General features: G+C 44.7%; 1 protein-coding gene across 3 annotated transcripts; it reads left to right on the top strand.

The window, feature by feature from the left end:
- The first annotated feature begins 1,890 nt into the window (after positions 1-1,890).
- On the top strand, positions 1,891-16,646 carry LOC135109615 (uncharacterized). 3 transcript variants are annotated; one of them, XM_064021039.1, is made up of 3 exons: positions 1,891-4,536; positions 4,621-4,704; positions 4,808-16,646. In XM_064021039.1, exon 3 carries the CDS (start codon positions 15,631-15,633, stop codon positions 16,048-16,050), a length of 420 nt encoding a protein of 139 aa, XP_063877109.1. In that variant the 5' UTR covers positions 1,891-4,536; positions 4,621-4,704; positions 4,808-15,630; the 3' UTR covers positions 16,051-16,646. The 3 variants fall into 3 exon arrangements, with proteins under 3 accessions (XP_063877109.1, XP_063877107.1, XP_063877108.1); XM_064021037.1 differs by having other exon boundaries at positions 1,904-4,536; XM_064021038.1 differs by having other exon boundaries at positions 1,904-4,704.
- The last annotated feature ends 6,170 nt before the right edge of the window (positions 16,647-22,816 follow it).

Here is a 22,816-nt window from a genome sequence, read left to right as displayed (position 1 = left end):
GAGCAGGCTATCTGAGGAAGCCATTCGTCTCATGAGTGCTTTGCTTCTGTTATGCAATGCAGAACGTCAAAGATACATTTATTACAACGCTCTATTTTGCTGTTTGAACAAGGTGAGTGAGGAATGATGTTACTTTTCTTGATATGAAATTCTTTACAAATCTCCCATAAGACAGAGTTATTGAATTCAGCGCCATTGTCAGATAAGATGACGTGAGGAGAGTTATAAGGACAAATTATGTTGTCAATGATTGTACGACCTACAGAAGTTGCAGTTTTGTTCTTGACAGCAACAAGAATGGTGAAATGAGTAAAACTATCCACACAAACTAAAAGATACTGATAGCCGTTCTCTATAAGCGGAAGTTTGAGCAGATCAACAGAGACTGAATCCCAAGGAGCTGAAGCGATGGGGTATGGAAGCGATGGACTGTCGTGAGTGAGTGAAGGACGGTGTGAAACACACTGAGGACAGAGCGCACAGTGTTGAAAGATATCTTTTCTCATAGTCGGCCAGAAATATGATCGTTTTGCTTGCGCGAGGCATCTGTCCCGACATGAATGTTCTGCGTGGGGTGAGTGGGCTGAGTCGTAAAAGTGGTGAAGTATGGTACTCACTAAAGACTGAGGTATCACGAGCTGAGATAAACGCTCACTAGAATCGTTAGTAGAGACATCATTCAACTTATACAAGAGACCATCTTGCATGAAAAACGCATCAGCATTCACTTGCAACTTAGGAAGATTTGTCTCATCACCAGATTCGAGGTAATAAGCAACACTAGAACAGAAAGTGTCAGAATGTTGATGTTTCCTTATTTCATCAATGGCTGGCATGGCAGGATTTTCTTTGATGGCGGAGATAGTGGCAACTTTGCGCGAAAGTGCGTCTGCCACTGAGTTTGCCTTACCAGGAATATATGAAAATGTAGGATTAAATTCTTGAATCGTGAGATGCCAGTGAGCAAATTGACCTGTGAAGTTGTTGTCTTTGGAGGTCTCTGTGACAGCATGATGATCAGTGTGGGCATGAATCTTACAACCTAAGATGAGTTCACAGAAATGACGTAACGCCCAGATCACAGCGAGACTTTCACACTTTGTGACATAATAATTTTGCTCTGCCTTGTTGAGAAGTCTGCTAGCGTACACTAATACGCGGTGTTTACCAAGTGAATCTTTCTGAATGAGAACAGCACCGATTCCAAAGCCAGAAGCGTCAGTGTATAAGATGAACATTTTCTTGAAATTAGGAAAAACAAGGAGTGTCGCTTGACGTAAGGCAGTTTTGAGGAGATCAAAAGCATTTTTCTTTCTTTTCAGACCAGATGAATGCAACACTTTTCTTGACCAAATGAATGAGAGGTTGAGCGATAGGGCTGAAATTTTTGATGAACTGGTGATGAAATCCAGCAAGAGTGATGAATTGCCTGATCTGATTGATATTAGTATGGACAGGGAAATTTTTCACAGCATTGACCTTGTCATTTAAAGTGTGAATACCATCTCTGTTGACGTTGTGGCCAAGGAATTTGACTTGGTGTTGGAGAAACGAACATTTGTTGAGCTTGATCTTTAAGCCAACAGCTTTAAAGCATGAACGAACGAGGGACAGTGTGAGTAGTTGGGAAATTGCCATGGGGGTCGCCCCCCCTTAAAAGGCTTGCCAGGGGAGTCCCCATTTCATGGGGGGGAGGATGGGGATCCCACCCCCACCCCCAGGAGCGATTCTGATGGCATGCCATATTGCGAATGGGGACCTGATCAAGTTGCAAATGGGGAACCTGGCAGCAATTTTCCGTAGACTTCAGTGGCAGTCCATTTCAGGATGGAGACCCAGGCTTGGGAAGGGGAGGGGGGTGATTCACGACGGCAACACCAGGAGGTGGGGGGGGGGGAAGCGGGACGGTGACGGCGACACTGACGGAGAGGTGGGGGGTGTGCGTCCTTATCCTTCGGTGACGATGGAATGACTAAATGAATCAACGATGGTGGGTGGAAAATAATTCAATGAAGAGGGGGGTGGACTGGCGGTCAGACGTGGAAGCCGCCCGCCACACACGCATGGTTTAGGGGACTCTCTTGGCAAGCCATGTAGGTTGCCCTTTCACTCACGTGTTCCCTCCGACGGCTCAGTTCATTCCAAGGTCGTCGCCACTGGATGGTCAAGGTCAGGCGGAAGGGGAATGGGGTGGGGGAGGCCTGCACGTGTCAGGAAAGTGGCAGGTAACGCTTCCAGGCTCCGTGCGGCCTTACGCCACCAGGAACCATGCGGGCTTTTTTTTTTTTTTTTTTTTTCTTTTTTTTTTTTTTTTTTTGTGGGAACAGGAAGTTGAGGGCTGCACGCCACACGCTAGTCGCCCGCGCGAATCCTGGACGGTCTGGGTGGCGAGACTTGCCATCACGTGTTCCCTCCGTCATCTCAGTACAACCCCCCCCCCGTCGCGACTGCCCCACGAGGTCCTGTTACCTGCCCATCCTTTTTACCTGGAGGAAGCGTCTGTGGATGACCGGAGCGGGTGGCGGCCGCCTCACACTTTCACTGAATTTTTTCTTTTTTTTTTTTGGGCAGGAACGGGAAAGTTGAGGGCTATAGAATGGGCGGTTGCGGGTCCTGGATGGTCTGTACCCTCCGACATCTCAGTACATTCCTCCCCTATGGTCAAGGTCGTCGCGACCGCCCCACGTGATCCCGTTACCTGTCATCCTTTTACCTGGACAAGGCGTCCGTGGATAGCCGGAGCGGGGCAGTTGCCTCTTCCACTTTCTCCGACCACCAGCGGCGTGGCTGACGTAATACTTATGCCAGATGGTCGCCTTATTATTATTATTATTATTATTATTATTATTATTATTATTATTATTATTATAGCCGGCACGTGTTCCCTCCGATATCTCAGTACATTCCCCTATGGTCAAGGTCACCGCGACTATCCACGCTGTACCGCTATAATCTCCAGTCTGTCGACGTATATATGTCATGAAAAAGTAAAGTTTAAAGTCAGTCTGTTAGTTGACAGACTGTCATTGAGAGATAGTGACGATATATACGTATACCTATCTTCTCTTGCAGGTGGTAGGTCATTTCCCAAAAACACAACAACAGAATTTGAAAACAGAATCTTACCTATTCATTTAGACACCGGCAGGGATTATGAAGTCGGCCTGTGTAATATTTTATTCCCTAAATATTTCTACTGCATTACGGAAGGGGATCCAAATTCCAGTATATCGTTCTATGGTCGGGTTAAGCAGTCAGACTTTGATATTGACTATAATATGTATACCTATCTACCGGAAAGGAATATCATCTCCAATTTTACCGATAAGAACATACCGGCCATAACTAAGGTGATTAATGGACAGATAGTGAGAGAACTTCAAGCAATCTTGAATGACTCCTTTAAGATCTATTTCCCTTACTCGGATATCATTTATTATGACCATGACTTGGAGCGGGTCGTTGTGAATAACGCGATTGTCCCTCCTAATGACAATCGTATTTACAGTGATATAAGTACAAAATTTGCATCGCATATAGCTCGCATTCTGGGTTTCAATCCAAATTTTCGCTACACCGTCTACTTTCAAAGATCTGGCGACGTCATTTCATCTTGCAGCGCGAGCGAAGCTTCCTCCTCATCACCCATAAAATTATTCACTCAATACGTACCGCGAGCTGATGCAGGGACGGATTATATGTACGTTTATACCGACATCATTTCCCCCACGCGATTTGGTAACCAACTAGTTAATATATTAGACGTCATACCACTCGCCGGCGACAGCACCAGTAAAGGTGCGAATTCAGTTACGTATAAACCACTTTCTGTATCAACTATAGAGAGTGTGGCCATCAAAATTGCTAATCAAAGAGGCAAACCTATTCAGTTTGAAGATGGGGAAAACAGTGTTACTTGCGTGTTACATATAAGACTACGTTAACTTTGCGTCTCGGATGTAAAGTTTTGAAGAGAATCGATCAAGGTGGGATAATGGGTGGAGTGGAGGATAATGAAACAGGCAGGTGTTGCCTACTTCCGAGACAAGTCATGCGCCTCGCGACCATCTGCGCGGGAAGCTTCAGTGTTTCCCCGTGCGGCATGGCGGCCGGGACAAAAGTGTTGACAATGTTATAGAAAAAAAAGAAAAGAAAATGGGTGTTCACTGTGGAACAGCAGATGCGCGGCTTTTATGTGAAGTGTGTGGGAGATTGCGCACTAATCCATCCTGCCCCTCATGTGTGGAAGACCAGTGTGATTTATGCGAGCGGTGTGGACTTCTGTTTCCATATCCTCCACCAGAACACACCTGCGAAGTTGGGAATCCTGCTTTTTCTGGTAAGCATTATTACTTATTTTGGCGGGAATGTATAATAATAAAGATGAAATGACTGTCAATCTTTACAAGTCTGAGCTCTGAGCACATCTTCCTGTACAGGCTCACACTCGATTGAGGTTGAGCAGAACGGCGACGTAGAAGACACACGTCGGTGGGCGTCGCAAGGCGACATCCCACGCGGAGGCGGGGGGAAGAGGTGAGAAAAAAAAAAAAAATACTACAAATAATAAACCAATAAATGCGGTGCCGCCGCCACTACTAATATTCTTTTTTTTTTAAGACTCGCCACGGCCAGGACCGAGTGGATTATCGGGGAACGTATTCAATTCTTCCGAGACTTCAAGTCCTTCACTACCTACACAAGGTAAATATCAATTCAATAATAATAATAATAATAATAATAATAATAATAATAATAATAATAATAATAATAAACTATCGCTGCTACTTCTATTTTTTCTTCCCAGACACGCCACAAGCGGAGGCAGACCACGATGAGCGCAGCATGGTGGGAGAGTCGGCGGATGCAGACCTTGACGAGCGCGGGATGCCAGAAGAACCGCGGTTAATTGACTCAAGGGAAAATTTTATGAGGAGCTTCACCAGACATCAATATGACATACCTGATCATATAAGCAGAGATCCACTTGGTCTACTTACCGAATACAGGGAGTTCTTTAAACGGGAAATTAGATCATATTTCACGTCACACGGCTCGCCATTCCCCCCCACCCTGAAAATATTTTCACACATTTCTCTGTTACTAGTGAAATTCTCTACCTTAGGCGAGGATGAACATCGAGTCATTCATATTGCTTTTAGAGCACGACTGATCACCTATCAAGATGTGCCTGACCTTGTTGATTTATGGATCCATCAGCTGAACAGTCGGCTGGAAAGCCTTACCAGCGAGACTGAAGGATCTGGTTTCATCATTTCAAGAGTACAGAATTTTTTCATCAACTATTGCTTACACGTCGCATGTAGTGGCATAGGAAATTATGTTGCTTACCCTAGAGGCGTGCGAGGTGGGAATGAAATTTTCAATCCTGATGGCTGACATTCATCCTGTGTTATTCAGTGTTTGGCGGCTTTCAGACTTCATGCTCGAGGTGTACCTTGGAAAAGAATTCCAAAAATATTACGGAGACGGCATGGCGGAGAGAAATACGTCACTCGCGGAAAAGTAGACAGTCCAGTGACTTGGGAGAACTTGAGTCAGTTAGAAAGGTTAAATCGCCTGTCTCTGGATGCTTATACACTGACCAAAAGCGGTGAGATATACTATTTAACATTATAAAGAAAAGGCTCACGGAAGTATAAAACTGTAGTCTCACTCCTTTTACTAGGTGGAAGACATATGACGCTCATTAAAGACGTGGAGAAGCTGCACTGGAAATTAACGAGAAGCTGTCCCATCCCAGAGGGTCATCAGTTTTGCAAAATATGTTTCAGCTCAGTTCCCAAGTCTGTCAGTTTGAGTGATCACGAGTGTCACTGCGACTTCACTCAAACTCTTCTCTTTCCAGGTGATGGCGAAAAAGTAAAATTTAAAAATTTTGCTTACACCTATCAGCCTGCCTACTTAGCATTTTTTGATTTTGAAACTATGATAAAACCTAAGGAGAATAGGAGTGTGATAGCTGAACATTACCCAATTGGATACTCGTATCTCATCATCAATAGGCATGGAGATGTCGTGGAAAAGAGAAGTTATCTCGTTGAAGATCCCATGAATAATTTCATTGATAGCCTATCCGAAGCTTGGCGAATCATCAAGGAAAGTGTAGTTAGCTATCCAATTACCATGTCTGCGGAGGATGAAGTCCACTTCAAACGTCAGCGTCACTGCGAGCTCTGCCATCAACCCTTTAATGTGAAAACCCCACCTCATAAACATCACGACCACTCATTACCACAAAATAATTACAAGGGGGCATTGTGCGCGCGATGCAACCTCCAGTGTCGTGACATGAGGAAATATCTCATCACTCTAGCACATAATGCCAGCCTCGGTCATCTCGCTCAGAGTCACGTGCAGGCGGGCTATAGCACGCGTTACGCCCAGGAAATGGTGAATTACCTCCCCAAGGATGTAAGGCGTGTAATTTGCACTCAAAAACAGTTTCTTTGTTATGAGTACATCACCGACCTTGGCCGCTTAGAAGATCGACAATTGCCACCTCGCGAGGCATTTTATGACACGCTCAAGGGGAAGGCTCTGTCACCTGGAGAATATGAACACGCTCAAAGCGTGTGGAGTATGACATCCTGCCGCACTTTAGGCGATTACATAATACTGTATTGTGAGATTGATGTGGGATTATTAGCCGACACATATCTCAAATATAGATCATACCTGCATGAATTTTATGGGCTGGACGTGGCACATTATGTGTCACTGTCTTCTTATGCTTATGACGCTTTTTAAAAGTCGACAGGCGTTCAACTTGATCCACCTTATGACCCTAGCATGTATCACCTGATCAAAAGAAATGTACGAGGAGGCTTTGTAACTTGCGTCAGGCCACACCTGCAGTCAAACCATGAACCCGACGGTGGACCCGGCACCTATGTGTTCTATCTGGACTATAATTCATTATATGCAAGCGTTATGTGTTACCCCCTGCCTATGGGTGACATCAAAAAACTTTCTCAGTCAGAGATGGATTATTTTTTTGAAGTTGGCATCCAGAATCATGCGACAGATGGTGACATCGGTTACTGGCTGCATTTGGACAGCTGTGACGTTTCCCCCGACGTGGCTCGGATCACGGACGAGTTCCCTCTGTGCCTCGCACACATGACTATTACAGAAGATGACATCTCGCTGTACAGTAAAAGACTGTTAGAAGCTGAGGGTCGTAAGCTGGGGAGGAAAAATCGTAAACTCGTGGCCAGTCATAAGGGACTGAAAGATCATCTCATCAGTCTGGAATTGCTGCAACTTTTACTCTCACTTGGACTGGAAATACAATGTGTTCATGCTATATATAGCTTCAGACAGGCTCCATACCTGAAACCTTTCATAGAAGGGAACGTCGCTCAGTGTAAAAATGAGACGTGCGCCATTAAAAATCGCATTTGCAAACTGATGTCAAACGCAGTTTATGGCAGATCCATGTTAACTGAAGTGAAGTATGGCCTCCAACAGAAATTAATGACAAAAAGAAAGTCTTTCCTGAAGTATGCAAGAAATCCATCCTTTAAAAGGGTCCACCAATTAGGCGAGGACCGAGTCATATGTGTCAACAGTAAGAATACGATTAAAATCAGGCAGCCAAATTACTTGGGATACCATATTTTAGAAGTGGCAAAGAAGTACATATACAACTTTTGGTATCGCGTCATCAAAGCTAATTATGGGGAGAGAGCTAAATTAGCTTATGAAGATACTGACAGTTTCATTTTCAGTCTGCACATACCTACAAACTTAAATGATGAACTGAAACATGGACCCATGGCAAATTTTCTCAACACCAGTAACTTTGCTTCAGATCACCCGTGTTTTAATGAGGAGCGGAAGGGTCAACTAGGCTTGCTGAAATCTGAAACCGGATCCACGCTCATCAAAGAGGCGATTATATTAAAGCCAAAAATGTATTCGCTGCTGTTGGAAGATGACAAGCAAGTATCTCGAGATAAAGGCATTCCAACTCACCTTCAGCAAAATATATTGCATCAGCAGTATAGGGAAACACTTAATAATGTCGCATGTGGGATGGTGGATTGCTATAATATCAGGAATGTGAAAGGACAAATTTGTACCACTTGTATGCGAAAGCATACGTTCTCACATTTTGACGACAAGCGCTTTCACGTCGATGGCTATACCTCAAGGGCGTATTATCACCCCGACAATGATCAGCAGGAAAGAGATGTGGAGAATGAGATGGAAGAGGAGGTGGCGGTGGATGTGGGGGAGGTGGAGGTGGATGAGGAAGAGGAGGAGGAGGAGGAGGAAGAAGGGGAGGAAGAGGGGGAGGATGGGATAATGAGTGGTCTGTGGCGTGATCAGGAGAGACTTTCCGCGACATTATTCACATCATGATTAAGGGGTAGAGAAAGAGAGGACGCAGCTGCTAGCAGCTGCCCTTCATGTAATGTAAAAAAAAACATTTGCACTGACCACGTAGGCTAAGGAAGAGGGGGAGGCGGAGAATGGATTAATGACTGGGTTGTGACGTGATCGGGAGTGGCCTTCCATGACATTATTCACGTCATAATTAAGGGGTGGAGAGAGACCACGGCCGCTAGCAGCTGCCATTCATGTAATGTAAGAACATTTGTTTTGAGTACGTGGTTAAGGAGGGGAATGAGGGGATTGCTCATGTACTGTAAGAACATTTGTACTGTCCACATGGGATAAGGAGGATGAGGAGGAGGAGGTGGAAGAAGAGGAGGTAATGTAAGAACATTTGTACTTTGGTAGGTTAAGGAAAGGGAGGAGGAGGTTGAGGAAGAGGTGTGGGTCGGGGGAGATCCACGTCATAATTAGAGGGCAGGGATGAGGATGCAGCTGGGAGGTTAGTTATGCTGTTACCTACATGACCATGTAAATAAAGGTTAATCAATAAATACTGTAAACATATCGTAGCGTTTTTAGTAACCCTCTGAACTTAACATGGACAAGACATTTAGCGAAGAGATGCTGAATCTCTTCAGATATCCTGCACGCATAATTATTGCAGGTTATACAAATTCCGGCAAAACACACCTCTTCAATAAGATTATAGAGAAATATCAGCATGGATTTAACAGAATTATCATTTGTGGCGTCTCATCGCATTCGCTGCAGCAGAATTCCCCTTTTCAAGATAAGGTCGAAGTGCATGAGAAAATTATTGATCCCGTGATGGATGATGACAGCCCATACGCCGACCCGCAAACGCACACACTCCTGATATTAGATGACAATTTCCTCACGGCTGGCAATTCTCAAACGATAGGAGAGTCTTTCATCACAGGGAGACATAAAAATTTGTCAGTTATAAGGATAGCACAGAATGTCTTTTTCCCCGGAAAGTATGCTAGAATGATAACTTTAAATGCCTCACATTACATTCTTATGAAAAACAGAGATATATATCAAATTGAATGTCTGGGCAGGCAACTTTATGGAAAGGAGCGCGCCAAACACTTTGTGGAAATTTATAAAAATGTCGAGCTTAGACGAGATCACGGTTATTTGTTGTGTGATTTATCACCGAACGCACCCGAAGAAATTCAACTGCGCACGAATATTGTGGATGAGCCAGCCTGTGAGAAAGTCTATTTGCTATGAACGCCGTTTTGGACGAACTTTACCGGGATATGACGAATCCTGTGGCTTTAGGAGGTGTGCAAGCACTCTACAGAGAGGGGAAGAAAAGGGATAAGAATCTAACACTCCGCGATGTGAGGGCATTTCTGCAGGGCAACCGCACTTATACGCTTCACAAGCCGACGCTGAAACGTTTTTCCGCGACGAAAAATTCTTGCTCCTAAACCGTCCGTCATTTTAACTTGTGATTTGGCTGATTTTGCGAGGCTGCACAGACACAATGGCGGCGTCCGATACGTCATGTTTTGCCTGGACGTCTTCAGCAGGTACTTGAAAGTGGCAACGCTGACAAGTAAATCCGGACGCAGTAGCCTGCAAGCACTGAAAAAAGTTTGAGTCGGGGAGTTTTACAGGCGTGTCGTGTCTTTTTACCGATCAGGGATCCGAATTTTATAATCAAGCAGTGAAAAAATATCTAACTTTGAAAGGTATTACCTTGTATTCCAATTACTCACGTGAAACAAAGGTGAGTTTGGCAGAAAGGGTCATCCAAACCATAAAGGCAAAAATATATAAATATCTCACGCAGAACAATACACTGACGTATATTAACGTCTTGCCCACCCTAATAAACACGTACAATCACACCCCACACCGCGGTTTGGGTGGCAACCAAACGCCAGCCCAGGTTCACCGCTTCCGCGAGCTGTCACAAGTCAGAAGGCAATTTAAACGAATGTATTTAAATCGGCCAAGGGGAAAGAAAGTTGTCAGTCATAAATTAGACGTGGGAGACATTGTACGCTTGCAACGTGCTTCCCGAACGCAATTTAAATTCAATAAGGGTTATACCGTCAACAATACCGAGGAGCTTTTTAAGATAACATAAAATCACATAAAATCCCTATTTATTACATAAGGGATTTGGCGGGGGAGGACGTGACCGGCGCTTTCTACAGGGAAGAATTAATCAAGTCCTCTTTTCTTTCACGTTACCAGGTCGATATATTACGATCGAAGGTCGAGCGAGGTAAGAGAAAGTACTTCGTCCACTGGCGTGGGTATCCAGATAAATATGACAGCTGGATAGATGCGGACGACTTAGTAAGATATGGATGAGGAAAAACCATTGATATTGAAGTACAAAGATTTGGTTTTCCTCCTCTCGCACGTCACCCCTAAATTGCGGAAGCAGGTCTTGCAAAGTTTGAATAAGCGCGAAGTCAATTGCATCTCGGAAATATTCACCAACTTTTTGAAGAAACGCCTGACGGATGACGATACCATCATTAACCGCCTGAAAAAATTCAAGAGTGATATTCGCACTGTAGCCTTGAAGAAGACGTCCGTGTACAAGAAGAAAGCCATTCTAATCTTCAAACGAGGTGGCAGCATATTGGCCGCGTTACTCCCGATAGCCGTGTCGGCAATAACAAGTTTACTACAGAGATGAAAGAATATTGTTTAGTTCCCGTCTCAGTTGCTGAGAGGTGTAAGTTTAAACCGGCCGAGAGCGCAACCCAGCACCGATTCATGTCAAAACAAGTCAAGAAAAAAAAAAAAACTTCACTTCCGCCACCGGCCACCGCCCTCCCTGACACAACCACCGTGGCACCACCACCACGCGCGCCTGTCAATCCGCCCTTGGATGATTTGATTTGAGTTGCTGTTCCTCCTTCCTTTAGAGAATATGGTTTATCTCTCTTGAAATTATTGGAGGGTAAACCTGGGATTTCATGGAATGATCGCGGTAACTTACTTCTGCCATTTTCGGGCATAAGCGTGTTTGATCTCATACGAGTAATCAGTCACGGAAAGGGGGTCGCGAAAAGACTTTCACCCGATAAGCATCCATTATTATCATTGCTACTTTGCATGGCGCAACTCCCCGCGGATGCCATCAGAAATACAACTCAACGAAGTAAACTGATAGGCGGCGGGGTTGGTGACATCTGGGAAGCATATTAAATGAGAAGGCCCCCTTCTTACTCTGTAAACGAGTAAGTACATCAATAATACATGAGAGCACGTGTTAGGCACGTCAGGGGTGTAGGCCCACGGATGGATAATTGATAAGGGTTATGGTCAAAAAAGGTTCGCCCCCATCACCCACATCCCCTAATAAATAATACGTTCCCCGCCTTCCATCCCTTCCCACCAACAAAGGAAAAAAAAATAACACCTACGTTAATTTGAATGAATAAATTCTACTACGCAAGAGGTGTAATATCGACCAATACATGCGAATAAAGGTCCGCGATGTCACATTTCCCCCTCACTCACCTCACAGAGGGTTCAACGTGTGGATCAGCCCTCTAATTACTCGTCAAGATGAAGGTGGTCGAGGGCAAGCTGACCGATGGCATCTTCCGCGACCGCCGCTGTTATATCATTTACTCAGTAAATGCTGTCTCCACCGAACCGTGCAGGATTGCGCGGGATCTCAAAACTATTTACCCATACGAGAATACACATGCAGCTAGAAAGAGACTCTACTCGCTTCATCGGGCCACGGCAGACACGAGAGATGACCCAGGACGTATCATTATCCATGCGTCTCCCACAGGAAGCGTAAATCTCCCTCACCTGGTGGCCTGCGTGATTCAGTATGGTTGGGGCGAGGCCGTCGAGGGTAACGAGAAGGCGCAACAGGCAATTGTGACGTCAAAGCATTTGCCTTACGTGGAAGGACTCAAGATGGATACAAGCATGAACTGACGCCAACACTTCCAGAATTGCCTGAAAAAGATTGCCCTGCTAGCCATGGCGAACGCTGAAGTAGAGCAAATTATTATCCCGGAAGGACTGGGATGTAGAGGTCGCTGCCAGGATGAGTGGAGGAATAATTACCTACCTATGGTGGAAGGGCTGGCACAGCGACTTCAACCTTTTGGAGTTGAAACTATTCTGGTGAGGAAGTCTGAATAACTTTATCATGTAAATTTTAAAATAAAGTTGATGTGTGTTTGACAAATCGAGTATAAATGTATTCCTTAATTGGGGTGGCCGTTATTATTTATTTTGGTCATGGCAAGAGTGGAGCATTATCTGTATTTGACGAGTCTGGGCAACGCCCAAGACTGCGTATAAATCGCTCAGTAAAACTATTATCGATTCAATTGCGAGTCAACTCGTGGATCAAGTTGGCCGAGCCATTCACTTTGGGAGGGGTAAATCGATTACACTCTTGCTGCATATCAGACAGAAATAAATAGCCGGTGATTATGCTCGACGTCTTATTCATGACATGACATCCATCATGACGAGAGCGTTCACACCTCCCACTCGAGCGGAATACGACTTGCTTTTTATGCAAAGCAAAGGTGGAGGTTTAGACGACATCTGGGTTTTTATTCTACCCCATTCAAGAAGAGGTGGCGGCCTATTTTCTGTTTTGAGTGGCTTTGCTAAAAGAGCAATTCCCTTTCTCATCCGCACTGTGGCACCCGAAGCTCTCCAAATGGGAAAAGGTTTATTAACAGATGTTTTAGAGGGGAAGTGACTTCGCGAATCATTAAGAAATAGAGGTGTTGCAGCCGTGAAGGGCGTGGGGGAAAGGATAGTTCGAGGCGGACGAGTAATGAAAAAGAGGAAAGTTGGAGTAGGAAAAAAAAAAAAAAAGAGAAAACCACCAACCAGGCAACTGAAAAGAAAGACTTGCTATAAAGCAGATATCTTCAATATTTAGCTTAGTCGCGAAGATGACTCATTACGGACCGGATGTGCAGGATGGAGCGACCTCCACCCCCCTGAGCAATTATCTGACGGCCGTGAGTGAGAATTTTCCACGGGTGAATCGCCTGCATACCATCGAATCGTCAGTCGCTGCGAGGGGAAAGTTGGACGTATTACCCATTAATTTAGACGCTAATGCTAATAATCATGTGGTGATTAACGATCCTTACATTGAATTTAGACTGCCTGGTATTCCAGGGCAATTTTTGGATGTATCAACGCTGTCTCTAGAATTGCAAGTTAGCGCGACGAAGGCAGATGGCGCGCCACTAGACGATGACGATCACGTTGTTTTTAGTAATGGTTTGAATAATACGATGTTTAAGTCATGCGCTTGTTATTTTAACGAACAGCTTGTGGAGTCATCCTCTTTGTTCAACTATCACGCCTTCATTAAAATGATTACAACAATCCCTCAGGATAAAATTGACTCTATCGGTCGCGTCGCCTTGTACCACCGCGATTATGATGGATCAAAAGGCATAATCAATAAATTTGATGAAGACTATTTCACGGGGGGGAATAAAGATGAGAAACAAATGATAAAAGATTGTAAAATGCACGGCATTTTGATGACTGCGCCTTTGTTTTCGGACACTTATCTGCTTGACTCTGTTGATGTTAGAATTCGATTAGAATTGGCTAACAAAACATGGATTCTTAATTCACACCAAGATGCCAGCAGTTTCAAATTTAAGCTCGAGATGGCTAAGTTATGGGTTGACCGCGTCACGCCACATCCGCCTGCCTTAGAATCGTTAAATAACTCCTTGACTCTAAGTCCAATGCAATACGCTTTTAATAGAATGTTCAATAAAACGTATGTGTTAGCCGCCAATCAAACGTCTTTGATTGCCGAATTACCTTTCGTGCAAATCATACCACAAAATTTGACCATGGCAATAGTTGATATGGACAGCTTACAAGGCGTAATTGATAAGAATGGTTTATATTTTCAACACGCCGATCTGTCACATGTACATATCACCGTGAACGGGGCGACCATTTATAACGTTCGCAGCTCTTTCCCGCATCATACGTCAAAATTGTTTTACACGACCCTTGAGTCACTAGGATTGGACACACGTAATTCCCTAACATTTGATGCTTTTAATAAAGGTCGGACAGTATGTTTCTTTAACTTTGTGACGGAGGACGTGCACAATGCCATCCCTCTGGATAAATCAGGAAATCTAAGAATTAATCTGTCTTTTGCTAAGGGACGTAATCACAACCGCGTCATCATGTTTTTCGCCGACACTACTGGCGTCATAAAAATTGATCATTATCGTCACGTTCGCTGCATTGTCCGCGCATAAGCCGTCATGAATGCACGTGAAATACAGGCCGGTCTAGCAGACATCTTGGGTGATTGAGTTTATTTTTTAGGCTATCATGACCATCGCCGTGTAACAGATCTGATAAATCTTGCTAAAAAACAGGCGAAGCCATGCGTTTTCATTCTAAATACAATGAGTGACTCAAAGACCATGGGCCACTGGATTACTGTTTATCTTAATTTTCAAAGTCAGACCATAGGCTATTACGATAGCTATAACTTGCACCCCAAATACAATTCCGCCGTCTTACATCATTTTATGCAAACTTGTCCACATATGAAAATTAGCACATTAAATTATCGACTTCAGAGGTTGAATTCCCTCGTGTGCGGTATTTATTGCATGTTCTTTCGCCTTCTACTGAGTTGGCATACATTAAAACGTGCAATGTGTATCATTCACGCCACCTTCAAAAAGCATCAATATCTATATAATGACAAAAAAAATTATTTGTATGGCTTACGTAATATTTCGTAAAATGCCCCATTGCATGCCTACGTTTTGCCCAACCGGCAGCCGAGCGAGATGTCGTAACATCTGTAAAGCGGTAATAAGGTAGATTGGGGGGGGGAGATGGCAAAGGGGGTCAATATGGGGTAATTGCTGACGGATAAGCGTCACTTCGCCATCACCTCTCAACCCAGTCGGATGTCGAAGCCTCATCTCCAAGAATGGAGCAAGCTGACAAACGTTTCATCTTGAGAACTGCGGGTGAGTACACCATTGCCTTGCATGCCATCTCGCATCTTCACTATTGTAAATTGCATTAACGTTCTTTGCCAATGAATAAGAAGAGGGAGAGGGGGAGGGGAAAATAAAAACTCTTCCATTGTTCTCATCGTTTTTTTTTTTGTCTGTTACAGAACGCATCTCTTTCCGCTTTGATATCTATCTGGGCGATGCTGGGGGTAAGCGAAGCCGTGCCGACCATGAGGATGTCAATGTGGAGAAAATGTCGGAACCTGCAAAGAAGAAATTGATCTTTAGCGATGACGACATGTCGCCGCTGCCGGTCAGCCCACCTCCTGATGCTCCATCAGGACAGGAGTCGCAACAGCAGCAGCCAGCACAGCAGTCGATGCCGCCACCTCAGGAGTCGCTGATGCCGCCTCCGACCGAAACACAGCTGCGGCGGTCAGATGAGTCGGCAGTAGGCGGCAAAGAGGGTCAGGAGGTGAAGAAGAAGTCGCAGGAAAACAGAAAAAAAAAAAAAAATATTCCCCCTAACATGCCAGAGGATGACAGCACACCAAAACTCCCCGTTGCTCCAGCTGCCCCTTGTAAGAAGCTGATTCCTAGAGTTATTAAAACTACGCCCGTCATTGACAGCGATGACGATGATCTCTTCGCCTTCAATTCGCAAATGTTTTGAATGCAAGAGATGTATTTGCCCTAATAAAAATAAAATGTCCCATCGACTCTGCATAACATTTCTAATAATAATAATAATAATAATAATAATAATAATAATAATAATAATAATAATAATAATAAGGCCATCCAGCATAAGTATTACGTCAGCTACGCCGCTGGTGGTCGGTGAAAGTGGAGGAGGCAACCGCTCCGCCCCGGCCATCACAGACACTTCCTCCAGGTAAAAAGGATGGGCAGGTAACGGGACCACGTGGGGCAGTCGCGACGACCTTGACCATAGGGGATGTACTGAGATGTCGGAGGGAACGCGTGATGGTAAGTCTCGCCACCCAGGCCGTCCAGGATCCGCGCGGGCGGCTAGCGTGTGACGTCCACGTGGCGGTCCATTCTATAGCCCTCAACTTCCCGTTCCCGCCCAAAAAAAAAAAAAGAAAAAAAGCCCGCATGGTTCCTGGCAGCGTAAGGCTGCATGGGGTCTGGCGGCGTCGCCTGCCACTTTCCTGACACGTGCAGGCCTCCCCCACCCCATTCCCTTTCCGCCCGACCTTGACCATCCAGCGGTGACGACCTTGGAATGTACTGAGGTGTCAGAGGGAACACGCAATGGCAACACTTAGTCATCCCACCCTCCAGGATTTACGTGAATGAAAAGGCGACCTACATGGCTTGCCAAGAGAGTCCCCTAATCCACGCGTGTGTGGCGGGCGGCTTCCACGTCTGGCCGCCAGTCCACCCCCTCTTCATTCAATTATTTTCCGCCACCATCATTTGATTCATTTAGTCATTCCATCGTCGCCGAAGGATAAGGACACACGCCCCCCACCTCTCTGTCAGTGTCGCCGTCACCGTCCCCCCCCCCTGGTGTTGCCGTCGTGAATCACCCCCCTCCCCTTCCCAAGCCTGGGTCTCCATCCTGAAATGGACTGCCACTGAAGTCTACAGAAAATTGCTGCCAGGTTCCCCATTTGCAACTTGATCAGGTCCCCATTCGCAATATGGCATGCCATCAGAGTCGCTCCTGGGGGTGGGGGTGGGATCCCCATCCTCCCCCCCTCCCCTCTCCCATCCCCCAACACCCTATTTACAGCCAGGGTCTCCATCCTGAAATAGATCGCCACTCCGGGTAATTGCTCCGGGTAATTCAGGGGGGTCGACCCCCCTGAAAAGGCTTGCCAGGGAAATGGGGACTCCCATGGCAAGCCTTTTCAGGGGGGGCGACCCCCATGTCAATTTCTCAGCTACTAGTGTGTGAAAATGGTCGTGTAGAGACTTTGATGCAATGATAATGTCATCAAAGAAGCAGAACACACTTTTACCGATGAGACGTGAGAAAACAGAATTCATCAATTTCTGAAACGTTAAAAGCAAGTTATGTAGACCTTGAGCTATGTGCTTGGACATGAATTGGCTGGAAGAGATAGTGAAAGCAGTATATGGCCGGGAATTTTCCTCTAATTGAACTTGGAAGAATGCTGAATGTAAATCTATAGTGGAAAATATCGTATTTGAATCACAGAGATACTGAAGATCACCTAACTTCAGCATTGGATAATGGTCAGGAATGGTAGATGTGTTTAGTTTCCTAAAGTCGACAACGAAACGCCAATCATCAAGGGAACGTTATGAGGTGGACAGGCAGGTTCCACTACATTCTGAAGTAACATACCTCGCACGGCTTCATCAAGCAGAACACAACGGCTGTGTGGCACCCTGTAGCTGGGGGGTGTAAGACGGTCTGGACCCAGGCGTCAGATGAATAGCATGAGTGATGACATGTGTGGCCCAGAGGTTCATCAGAGAGAGAAATAACGTTCCTGAAAGAATTTAGGAGAGCGAGTAATTCATGTTGAGATTCTGGGAAATCAAGTACAAATATGTGATCATTAGTGACAAGCAGGAAAGAAGACGTTATGGCTGTCAGATGCAAATACATTATTGACAGAGGAAGAAGATAAATCAGCCAAGATTTTTTTTTTTTTTTTTTTTTTTTTATGTAGGAAGGATACTGGCCAAGGGCAACAAAAATCTAATAAAAAAAAATGCCCACTGAAATGCCAGTCCCTAAAAGGGTCAAAGCAGTGGTCAAAAATAGGTGGATAAGTGTCTTGAAACCTCCCTCTTGAAGGAATTCAAGTCATAGGAAGGTGGAAATACAGAAGCAGGCAAGAAGTTCCAGAGTTTACCAGAGAAAGGGATGAATGATTGAGAATACTGGTTAACTCTTGCGTTAGAGAGGTGGACAGAATAGGAGTGAGAGAAAGAAGAAAGTCTTGTGCAGCAAGGCCGCGGAAGGAGGGGAGGCATGCAGTTAGCAAGATCAGAAGAGCAGTTAGCATGAAAATAGCGGTAGAAGACAGCTAGAGATGCAACATTGCGGCGGTGAGAGAGAGGCTGAAGACAGTCAGTTAGAGGAGAGGAGTTGATGAGACGAAAAGCTTTTGATTCCACCCTGTCTAGAACAGCAGTATGAGTGGAACCCCCCCAGACATGTGAAGCATACTCCATACATGGACGGATAAGGCCCTTGTACAGAGTTAGCAGCTGGGGGGGTGAGAAAAACTGGCGGAGACGTCTCAGAACACCTAACTTCATAGAAGCTGTTTTAGCTAGAGATGAGATGTGAAGTTTCCAGTTCAGATTATAGGTAAAGGACAGACCGAGGATGTTCAGTGTAGAAGAGGGGGACAGTTGAGTGTCATTGAAGAAGAGGGGATAGTTGTCTGGAAGATTGTGTCGAGTTGATAGATGGAGGAATTGAGTTTTTGAGGCATTGAACAATACCAAGTTTGCTCTGCCCCAATCAGAAATTTTAGAAAGATCAGAAGTCAGGCGTTCTGTGGCTTCCCTGCGTGATATGTTTACCTCCTGAAGGGTTGGACATCTATGAAAAGACGTGGAAAAGTGCAGGGTGGTATCATCAGCATAGGAGTGGATAGGACAAGAAGTTTGGTTTAGAAGATCATTAATGAATAATAAGAAGAGAGTGGGTGACAGGACAGAACCCTGAGGAACACCACTGTTAATAGATTTAGGAGAAGAACAGTGACCGTCTACCACAGCAGCAATAGAACGGTCAGAAAGGAAACTTGAGATGAAGTTACAGAGAGAAGGATAGAAACCGTAGGAGGGTAGTTTGGAAATCAAAGCTTTGTGCCAGACTCTATCAAAGGCTTTTGATATGTCCAAGGCAACAGCAAAAGTTTCACCAAAGTCTCTAAAAGAGGATGACCAAGACTCAGTAAGGAAAGCCAGAAGATCACCAGTAGAGCGGCCTTGACGGAACCCATACTGGCGATCAGATAGAAGGTTGTGAAGTGATAGATGTTTAAGAATCTTCCTGTTGAGGATAGATTCAAAAACTTTAGATAAGCAGGAAATTAAAGCAATAGGACGGTAGTTTGAGGGATTAGAGCGGTCACCCTTTTTAGGAACAGGTTGAATGTAGGCAAATTTCCAGCAAGAAGGAAAGGTAGATGTTGACAGACAGAGCTGAAAGAGTTTGACTAGGCAAGGTGCAAGCACGAAGGCACAGTTTCGGAGAACAATAGGAGGGACCCCATCAGGTCCATAAGCCTTCTGAGGGTTTAGGCCAGCGAGGGCATGGAAAACATCATTACGAAGAATTTTAATACGAGGCATGAAGTAGTCAGAGGGTGGAGGAGAGGGAGGAACAAGCCCAGAATCGTCCAAGGTAGAGTTTTTAGCAAAGGTTTGAGCAAAGAGTTCAGCTTTAGAAATAGATGTGATAGCAGTGGTGCCATCTGGTTGAAGTAGAGGAGGGAAAGAAGAAGAAGCAAAGTTATTGGAGATATTTTTGGCTAGATGCCAGAAATCACGAGGGGAGTTAGATCTTGAAAGTTTTTGACATTTTCTGTTAATGAAGGAGTTTTTGGCTAGTTGGAGAACAGACTTGGCATGGTTCCGGGCAGAAATATAAAGTGCATGAGATTCTGGTGAAGGAAGGCTTAAGTACCTTTTGTGGGCCACCTCTCTATCATGTATAGCACGAGAACAAGCTGTGTTAAACCAAGGTTTAGAAGGTTTAGGACGAGAAAAAGAGTGAGGAATGTACGCCTCCATGCCAGACACTATCACCTCTGTTATGCGCTCAGCACACAAAGACGGGTCTCTGACACGGAAGCAGTAGTCATTCCAAGGAAAATCAGCAAAATACCGCCTCAGGTCCCCCCAACTAGCAGAGGCAAAACGCCAGAGGCACCTTCGCTTAGGGGGATCCTGAGGAGGGATTGGAGTGATAGGACAAGATAAAGATATGAGATTGTGATCGGAGGAGCCCAACGGAGAAGAAAGGGTGACAGCATAAGCAGAAGGATTAGAGGTCAGGAAAAGGTCAAGGATGTTGGGCGTATCTCCAAGACGGTCAGGAATACGAGTAGGGTGTTGCACCAATTGCTCTAGGTCATGGAGGATAGCAAAGTTGTAGGCTAGTTCACCAGGATGGTCAGTGAAGGGAGAGGAAAGCCAAAGCTGGTGGTGAACATTGAAGTCTCCAAGAATGGAGATCTCTGCAAAAGGGAAGAGGGTCAGAATGTGCTCCACTTTGGAAGTTAAGTAGTCAAAGAATTTCTTATAGTCAGAGGAGTTAGGAGAGAGGTATACAGCACAGATAAATTTAGTATGAGAATGACTCTGTAGTCGTAGCCAGATGGTGGAAAACTCGGAAGATTCAAGAGCGTGGGCACGAGAGCAGGTTAAGTCATTGCGCACATAAACGCAGCATCCAGCTTTGGATCGAAAATGAGGATAGAGAAAGTAGGAGGGAACAGAAAAGGGGCTACTGTCAGTTGCCTCAGACACCTGAGTTTCAGTGAGGAAAAGAAGATGAGGTTTAGAAGAGGAGAGGTGGTGTTCTACAGATTGAAAATTAGATCTTAGACCGCTAATGTTGCAGAAGTTAATGAAGAAAAAGTTGAGGGGGGTGTCAAGACACTTAGGGTCGTCGACGGAAAGGCAGTCCGACCTGGGGACATTTATGGTCCCCTCCCAGATGGGGACTCCGAGGCTGGTGTAGGAGTCGCCATGATTTTAAAATTTTTTGAGTGAAGGGTGTGTGTGTTATTAGGTGCTTGTAGTTTTGTGTGGAGGAAGAGAGTTGTCTTTAGAGGGCAGGCTGTGACTACCCCCTTGTGTTGTGAGACACAAAGGGAAACGTTCAGTGAGGTCACAGCTGGGTTTAATGATAAGTTCACAGCACCCCCTGAACAGTGCTTTAGACCTCACTGGGAGTAATTATCGTTTCGGCAGGTGTCTACTGCCTCCTCCACAACTTTCTCAGAGTAAAGTAAAGCTTCTCCAAGTAGCACATTTGCTTTGAGCTTGACAGGTGTAGATGCGACATTTTTCAGCCCAGTTTTGCAAAATCCATTGTCATCGATTGTGGTAAGAGCGGATTCTAACTCAACACCTTTGCATGGAGATTGTTGTGCATAACAGAGGATATCAGTGCCTGATACAGCACACTTAACCTTAACTTTTACAACATATAAAGCACATTCAAATAGCCTTACCATATCTGCTAGCAAAATGTGTTTACAAGGAGATACACCGTCGTCTAACTGAGAAAGTGATTGAGAATGACGCTGTGAGACAGGCAAATTAGATGACGTAACTCAAGAATCCCATGTAGATAACATCTGATCGCTAGTAGAAGGAAGAGTTTTAACAGATGGTACTGCACCAGCTAGAGGGGAAGCATCAGAGAGAAGAACGTAGGAATATAAATATCCCCTTGAGAGATTTCAATGAAAAGACTAACGTCATATTTACACATGGTGTTGAAGCCTATGAGATGATCAGCATTGAAAGATACATCAGATACGGTGTAGAAATAATCAAATACGTCTGGTTCCTGGAGTGATAGGAGTACTTTCCCATGAGGTAGGATAATTTTCTCAGATATACCATCGAGATTTATATCAGGAGGTAATGTACTGATGTGATCCTGAGAAGAGGAAGAGAGTTTCCTAAATACATCGATCTTGATAAGGTTAACCGCAGCACCCGTTTCAATGAAAGCTTTGCATGATACAGAGTGACATGTAACATCTGTGATAATGCCATTGAATAATCCAGCATATCTAATGTTAAATCAAGGAAGTGCTGAGTTAGGAGGATGTGTGAAACATACCTTGTGTTTTGTATGATGTTTAGGTACATAAGAAGGTGAAGACTTGAGGATGGATGATGTTATGGTGGATTGGTCATAGAAGGGCGCGAAGAGTTTTCCAACGATGTATGTGGAGCCTAAGACTGTGTATGACAATGCCTGCAGTCTTGTAAGAAATGACCTACCCTTTTGTGAAAGGAAAAGAATGCTTCAGGATTGAATGAGTGCCTCCCTGTGCTATCAAGAACAACCCTACACTGTGGAAGAACATGACTAGGCAATTTGAAACGGCTGCAGGCGACATTTCTTGATCTCGATTTCAATTGAGTGTACTGATAGCGAGATGAAAGGGATGTGAGTCTAAAGTAATGTACACGAGAAGGAAAAGAAGAACGGGAAGGTGGGTGATGAGAAGAGATGAGTGAGTCAGATGAGGAAGCAACAAGAGTCTCAACAGGTTCAAAGGTGGGAAGGGGAAGCTTATCAGAAATGACTTTACAGACATTATGCATTTAATCTGATATGTGGAATTCGATGTCACTTGCAACCTGAAAATTACGAGCATCAAGAAAGGAGATTAACAAGATATAAGCTATGAGCCTTTTCAACCCATCTGATGACAATGAGTCATTAGCAA

Source organism: Scylla paramamosain, chromosome 19, assembly GCF_035594125.1.
Source record: "Scylla paramamosain isolate STU-SP2022 chromosome 19, ASM3559412v1, whole genome shotgun sequence".
Taxonomy (NCBI): domain Eukaryota; kingdom Metazoa; phylum Arthropoda; class Malacostraca; order Decapoda; family Portunidae; genus Scylla; species Scylla paramamosain.
Note: the sequence above shows the minus strand (reverse complement) of the source record. Positions and strands in the feature narration are given on the sequence as shown.

Coding starts and splice junctions, on each gene's coding strand:
- LOC135109615 (XM_064021037.1), top strand. CDS start 6,814: ATGTATCACCTGATCAAAAGAAATGTACGAGGAGGCTTTGTAACTTGC.